General features: G+C 42.4%; 1 protein-coding gene across 1 annotated transcript in view; it reads right to left on the bottom strand.

The window, feature by feature from the left end:
- LOC118214948 (muscarinic acetylcholine receptor M4-like) overlaps nt 1-7508 on the bottom strand; it is a 37813-nt gene extending 30305 nt beyond the window's left edge. Inside the window, exon 1 of the mRNA XM_035395254.1 lies at nt 7084-7508. Within this exon, the coding sequence (XP_035251145.1) occupies nt 7084-7138 (55 nt within the window). The 5' untranslated portion in view covers nt 7139-7508. The remainder of the gene's footprint in view (nt 1-7083) is intronic.
- Between the last annotated feature and the right edge of the window lie 769 nt (nt 7509-8277).

Here is an 8277-nt window from a genome sequence, read left to right on the forward strand (position 1 = left end):
ACTAAAGACGTGATCATCAATTTTAGGAAAGAGCCTCAAGTCACAAAGCCTACTGTTATCAATGGACAAGATGTTGAAATAGTAAGCAGCAACAAGTAATTAGTTACAGTAATCAAGCATAAACTTCTATTTGAGGAAAATACAGATGCCGTTTGCAAAAAGAGCCAGCAGCGTCTGTTTTTGTCTAAGAAAACTTCAGTCTTTTAATATGCAGGATGATGATGACCCTATTTTATAGGTCGTTCGTGGAATCAGTCTTAACCTTTAATATGGTGGCTTGGTTTTGTAACCTGAACACTAACAACAGGAACAGACTGGGCAAGATAGTGAAGGTTGCTAGCAATATCATTGGTGTACAGCAGAAAGAACTGAAAGACAGATACCACAAACAAACTGTACGTAAATCCAACACCATTCTGGATTTCCACGACCATCCTTTATACAGTAAATTTGAGCTCCTTCCATCTGGGCGTTGATTCAGAGTACCCAGATTTAAGTACAACAGAAGAAGAAACTCCTTTATCCCTACTTCCATTAATCTGCTGATCACGCACAAGTAATGACATTGCTCTTATGTGCTTAATTTGATGACATTCTTGTTGTGATTGCATTTTATTTATTTATTTAACCTATTTAATTATTAATGCGCTGTATAATGATATGTATTGACAAATATTGATAATTGGTCATACCCAGATTATGCACTTCATGGTCAAGTGTTTCCTGCTCGTTTTTTAATTTCATGTCTGTCGTGTCTGTACTTTTATGGCTATCGTGTAAAATGTGGTCTGTGTTGTTTTAACCTTTGTATACCTGCCTGCAAAGCAAATTTCCCTCCGGGGCCAATACATGTATTGATTGATTGATTGATTGATTGATTGAGCCCAGTGGCACCATGCACACGCCCGCCATAAATCGTGCTGCGCTGGTGAGGAGTGCATTCTGAGTGCGTTATTTTTGTGAATGCGTGGGCATCACAAGGGCATAACTCTCCTGCATTTAGCCACAGCACAGCTGCAGCCAAAGGCTTCCTGTCTAATGTAGGAGTCAGAACAATGGGGAGCAGCTGCAGCAGGCTACTCTCCCAGGCCATTTCAGACAGAGAGCAGCATCGAACAGCCCGTTGAGCAGCTGCAGCAGGCTACTCTCCCAGGCCATTTCAGACAGAGAGCAGCATCGAGCAGCCCGTTGAGCAGCTGCAGTAGGCTACTCTCCCAGGCCATTTCAGAAAGAGAGCAGCATCGAGCAGCCCGTTGAGCAGCTGCAGTAGGCTACTCTCCCAGGCCATTTCAGACAGAGAGCAGCATCGAGCAGCCCGTTGAGCAGCTGCAGCAGGCTACTCTTCCAGGCAATTTCAGACAGAGAACAGCATCAGGAAGCCCATTGTCCCTCGCTTTTCCCCAAGTCTTATAGTTGGTGATTATTGTGAGTGCCCAAATTTTCTATATGCTTACCTTGCACATAAAATATAATGAATTAGACTGATAAGCACCCAGCGCACCATGTGTCGAGACCAACTTTCAGGCAAGGATACATCGGCAGGCCTGCGCTCCGAGAGAGGCAGTCAAACAGGAATGAACATGCGGCTGGACAAACCTCTACTCATATGTACCATGCTACCAAACCTCTACCCATATGTGCCATGCTACCAAACCTCTACCCATATGTGCCATGCTACCAAACCTCTACCCATCTGTGCCATGCTACCAAACCTCTACCCATATGTGCCATGCTACCAAACCTCTACCCATATGTGCCATTCTACCAAACCTCTCCATTTATGTACCATGCTACCAACCCTCTAGCCTTATGTACCATGCTACCAAACCTCTACCCGTATGTACCATGCTACCAAACCTCTAGCCTTATGTACCATGCTACCAAACCTCTACCCGTATGTACCATGCTACCAAACCTCTACCCTTATGTACCATGCTACCAAACCTCCAACCTTATGTACCATGCTACCAAACCTCTACCCTTATGTACCATGCTACCAAACCTCCAACCTTATGTACCATGCTACCAAACCTCTACACTTATGTGCCATGCTACCAAACCTCTACCGTTATGTACCATACTACCAAACCTCTACCCTTATGTACCATGCTACCACACCTCTAGCCTTATGTACCATGCTACCAAACATCTACCCTTATGTACTATGCCACCAAACCTCTACACTTATGTACCATGCTACCAAACCTCTACCCGTATGTACCATGTTGCTTTGCATGCAGCGTTTATTTTCCTGGCAGATGCTTTTATACAGAGGAGCTGACACATACCATATACAGCTTGGTCTTTACAGAAACAAGTTCCTCCTAAGTTCCTTGCTCAAGGATGCAATGACAGTCCCCTACCTGGGATTCATCCTCTGAATACCAAACCACTAGACTACCACTAATTTACTCAATTACTCTCTCCTGTTATTATAATGCATTATCTATTTTTTAAAAACTTCCACTTGGAGCTGCAGAAGACACACATTCTCTCAGTGTACGTTAGGGCACTCTGCCTGTACCTTTCAAAGCCCTGGGCTGAAAGGTATTGACTATCATAAAGGGAATGATGGCATAAAACAGCATTACAATAAACCACAAAGCACAGGGCTTCTGTTATTATACAGCTGGAGTCAGACAACAATAGCATAAATGCAGATACTAATATTCTCTCTCACACATACAATCATACTCTCTCACACACACTACAATAATCTCATACGCATACTAGTATTCTCTCACACACAGACAATCAAACTCTCTCACACATACTAGTATTCTCTCACACACAGACAACCAAACTCTCTCACACATACTAGTATTCTGTCATATAGACTATCAAACTCTCTCACATACAATCATGCTCTTTCACACATACTACTATAGTCTCTCACACATACAATCATTGTCTCTCACACACTACTATTCTCTATGATGGTATGTTCTGACAGAGTTTAATGATGTGTGTAAGAGGGTATAGTGGTGTTAGTGAGAGAGTATTATGGTGTGTGTGAGACGAAGTATGATTTATGGCCTAAACGGCCTCTCATATGGATGTGTGTGCTTGCGTGCGTGTGTGTGTATTTGTGTGTTTGTATGTACATATGCAAGCATGTGTGTGCGTGTGTACATATGTGTGCGTGCGTTCGTGAGCGTATATATGTGTGCGTGCGTGGCACTGAGTTTTAGCATAAGCAGCAGGGTTAGTATGGCTGCACTTTTCCCTGTTCAGTGAGATGCTGGCTATCCAAAGAGATGCTGCCTATCCAATGAGACGCTGCCTATCCAATGAGATGCAGCCTATCCAATGAGACGCTGCCTAACCAATGAGACGTTGTGTGGAAGCACACGAGAAGCCAGCAGGAAGCAGGCTCCGTCTCCACTCCTGTAAGCCTTTACGTAACGGCATTCAGCACTAAGAGCCGCCCTCTCAGTGTTTCTGTATCGCAGCTCCGCAGGGCGACCCGCTCCACTTCATTTCAACAGCCCGGCTTCAGCAGAATTATGTTAATTCCTTCCTGCGAAATATCTTAATGCTTTGCGGCAACGGGCAAAGATCAAAAGGCATCCTTTAGTATATGTGGAGAGGGAAGCAGGTCTTGAGCATGGTGGGGGAGGGGGCGTCTACGTCTTGCATCTTTACTAGTTCATGTGATTCCGATTTAAAAAACCCAGCAGTTTTCTGTGAGCCCTTTTCAGATATGTGCTCTCCATCCTGCATCTATTCACCGGTAGCTCAGTCACATTTGATTCTGCTCTGGCTCTCTGTAGCACGGGAGACGCGGTGACGGATGATGGGTTTCTCAGGTCTAATGTGCAACCACTCAGGAGGGGGACCAAAGCTTGCTGCTCCGCCATCCAATTACCTCAGGAGGCTGTCGGGGAGACGGGCCCCCCGCCATGCCCCTGGTTTTACTAATCAGCCGCTAACAGGCGAACGAGCCCAGCTCCCACCATGCCCCTGGTTTAACTAATCAGCCGCTAACAGGCGAACGAGCCCAGCTCCCGCCATGCCCCTGGTTTTACTAATCAGCCGCTAACAGGCGAACGAGCCCAGCCCCCGCCATGCCCCTGGTTTTACTAATCAGCCGCTAACAGGCGAACGAGCCCAGCTCCCGCCATGCCCCTGGTTTTACTAATCAGCCGCTAACAGGCGAATGAGCCCAGCTCCCGCCATGCCCCTGGTTTTACCAATCATCCGCTAACAGGCGAACGAACCCAGCTCCCGCCATGCCCCTGGTTTTACTAATCAGCTGCTAACAGGCGAACACGCGGCTCGTGGTTCCAATCCCAGCCCCGGCCCTCTCAGAGCCCCATGGGACTGAGCCGTTACAGGGGCGGGCTGCAGTCACTGGGAGCTGTCCCACTCAATTATGTGCAGTAATTAGTTCAGGGTCCCTAATTCTGCACAGTTTCGAGCCCGACGGCACGCAGCGGACCGAAATCCCGAAGGAGGCATCTCGGTTTCTGGGGATTGTGCCTCCACGGGGAGAGCTTTGCATTTCAATGAGCTGAAAATGCTCTGCTTTCAAAGCTGCAGTTAGGAAACGGAACCTTCTTAATGTGCCTCTGTCCCCTGAGGTGAAAAAGCCGCCGGATTCCTTGGACTGGATTCATGACGCAATGAAAGTGGCCATCGGACAGTTAAAAAAAATATGAAATAGAGAGGCTGGATAACAATGTGGACTTCATTTTGTTAGATACAAAATAGCCGAAACGTTCATATTTTGAACAATATGTCAGCGATATGCTAAGAATGGACATTGCAGCATGCAAGCGCAGTCAGCCGTGCATGATATCTGCCCCAACAGCAGAATTTAAGTCAGGCTGGAGAGGAAGGTAATGCAAAACAACTGTTGACACGAAAACAGCTTTGTGTTTACGTGCCAGGAAATGTGTGGAATTGAACAAAGATCAAATGAAAGAAATGAAATTGCACAGTTGCCATTTTTGTTTCAAGTAGAAACGACCTGATGCCGGAAGCATTCGGTCATCAACATTAAAAATGTTTTGGGAACGTTGGGTGGTTGTCGGGAATTTAAGATTAGATTACATAATTTGCTTTTCAAACGACACATCGTTTAAATTCATTACTAGGTCATATGCATAAAAAAATATATATATATATATATATATATATATATATTCGATATGATTTGTATCCAAAAGGAGGACACTCTGAAGTTTCTTTTTAGGGTTTTGAAGGGTAAAACTAAAAACATTAAAAACTGACTTCAAATTCCTATTCAAAGGTGATTTTGTGAACACTGCCTAACTTGAAGCATTTTCACCAGAAATATTTATGAGGGACTATAAAACAAGCCTCCGCTGTTATGTGGGGGTGTCGCGGGAAACTGTCGGGACTAGTAACTGAAACGGTTCTTGCCAGCTTTTTGGCGCGCGGTAAACCACGTTTGACGAGGAGGCAGTGATGTGCTCCCCAAGCTATTCATTAAAATGGTTACAAACTGCAGGTTTATGTTGAATCTAATATGTGTTTGAAGATAAAATCATTAATATGCGGTGACAAAAAGTGTGAAATCGCAGTGGCCAGCCTATTAGCAGAAAATGCCCCGTTAACAGGAGGAACATCAATCATACAATTATATTTTAGTTGTTTAATCAGTCCCCGGGTGCTATTTCAAAGACTCGCCCGTCTTCCTGTTTTATTTATTTATTTATTTATTTATTTATTTATTTATTTATTTATTTATTTATTTATTTATTTATTTATTTATATATTTATTTATTTATATATATTTTTTATTTATGTGAAAAAATTTCCATAGCCTACACAGCAGAATGGGCTTGAATCGTAGTTGTACATTTCCTTACGCTCCGTGAGTGTCCCGATCATATGATTCCAGGGACAGAACGAGTTTACAGGCATGTGAAAGTGTAGGCACGTTCATAGTAGAAGGCGATTGAGGCTAAAACATCTATATTGATAGGAATAAGAAGGGTGTACGCTGACGTTCCGTTCTCCTTACTCAATGCAGGTCATCAAATCACCTCTACAATGCCAATTTGTCACTACACGTATAGTCATCCCACACGCTATAAAGTAAATCGCCTATAAGCAGTTCAGGCTTTTTGACAGTTTACAGCCAGGCGCTATCCAGGTAAGTTACTGCGTGTCCCTGCAAATAGGTTAATTCAATTAGAGAGATGAAACTGCAGAGAATAGGCAGCAGGTCATTATAGATATTCAATTTGTTTTTCTTTTCGCATGCAAATGTATCGCTATATAAGGTCATTATAAACTCCTTGTGCAACTATTTTTGAATAATTTTGAAAGTGTATTTTCGTTTATTAGGAGGTTATAACTAGCGCCGGGCGAATATGGTAAAAGTGCGGGAGTATTATTAACTCATTGTAAGCGAAATAAGTATTCTCCGAGGAAATTGTTTAAATGAAAATGTTTTCGTTCAATCCGGGCTGTTCTTTTTCAGTATGAATACATATAGTCAATTTATTTTATCACCACAGAATCATCCATTGGGATGGCCTTAAACACGTGAAATAATATTATAGGTTGTGAACTTGGGGAAATGTGTCTGGAGAAAAATCAGACATATATTTAAGATTCCAATTTGGGATCAAAGATTTTCTTTCAAAATGTCCCTGACATTTCTATTAAAACAATCTCCACAGCGTTGCAGGTGAAATTTAATAGACGCCGTCTTTCACAGTTCTGTGTGCTTACAGCGCAACCGGTTCCACTCTATAATGGTGATTGACCTCGTTACTGTTTGTTAGCTTGCTTTACACGGGTAGCACCTGTTTAATACAGTAGATTCAAGTCTATTTTTAAGATAAATTATGGATAAATGAAACTGAAAGTCGGCTACATTGACTAAAGTACACTTTCACTTGTATTTCATATTTCCATTTTTGTGTGTGACTCTGTAAGAAGCGCGAAACAAATAAAAGAGAATTGCACTAAAAACAACATTATGCGGATTTTCAGCACGATGGATTTGATTAAAATAACAGACCTTCTCAGTGGGACGTATTTGGCAGATACTGTATAAAACAATATGAGAGTAATGGTGAAAGGAAAACATCTAAAGTAACTTACCACTGAAGTTCCAGGGCGCGAGCCCGTCAACTCCCGTACTGTTAGTGCCGGTCATATTTCATGATTTTCCAGGTGCTTAGCCAAGTAAAAAAATCCCTTTCAAAAATATTATTCTAAGACGTAGATCTTCCAGTTTTCTTCATTTTACCGGATATTTGTCTCAGTCTTACATATTATTTGGTGTTTTGGTGTAGACCGCCATCTACCATAAATTCATTCTTTGTGAAAAAGGTGACCATCTCAATTCACTGGTGACCGAAACGCCTGGAGCGGGTGTACCAACTTCTTTGGAGGAGGAGGCGCGTTGGATTCAGCCAGATGTGGCTGCATGTGCCCTCTTCAGCGAGTATCTGATTAAAAACAGTTTACAGGCGCGGAGGCTGCAGAGTGCCGGTGATGTCATGTAAATCCGACCAATCAGTCGGGATCCCTCTAGCTCAGGATTTCTGAACACACAGGCATTGTATCCGGGCTAATATTCCAAACAGGATTAAATATTGTTTAAAAAAAAAAATATATATATATTATTATTATTTTTTGTTATGATGATCTTGCTAGCAAATAGCTTGTCAATCAGGTGTATTCATCATCGTATCAGAGAACGATACCGCGTGTTGCTTTCAAGGAAAATTCATAATTTCCATGAAAGCTGAAGCTCTAACTTTGTTAGACACGACGCAAAGCTGAGTGTCTGCAACCCCTTCGTGACTAAATTCAGAATGTAGCACGGCCTCAAATGCCTTGTTGCTCTTATAAAACGGTGGAAATATAATTTATCTTATAGCCGAAAAAAGTCATACATTTTCAATACATGTGATCATTTATTAATAAATTAAAAAAAATACAATAACATTCTTCTGCCAAGTAGGCTAATATAGCTCTATAACATTACTGAATGGTTGCCAAGCAACACAACAACGCAGTGGAAATATTAGCAGAAGCCCATTCTGTGGGCTGTGGGACAGTGATTAGAGCAGTACAGTAGCTAACTTTTTATATCTACGTTCGATGTGTGGACTGCTTTCTACATTGGTAACGTAAACTTATTTGAAACATTTAAGTCAGACCAATCCCTGGGCATGGAGCCCAAACGTTATCTTTTGCATGGCTGTTGAAAGCAGAGGGAGGATCGCATAGATAATATTAATTAACGTACTTGCTTAATCTAAATGTATGGTCAGGGTTTAGCAATCC

The sequence above is a fragment of the Anguilla anguilla genome, chromosome 16 (assembly GCF_013347855.1).
Source record: "Anguilla anguilla isolate fAngAng1 chromosome 16, fAngAng1.pri, whole genome shotgun sequence".
Lineage (NCBI taxonomy): Eukaryota > Metazoa > Chordata > Actinopteri > Anguilliformes > Anguillidae > Anguilla > Anguilla anguilla.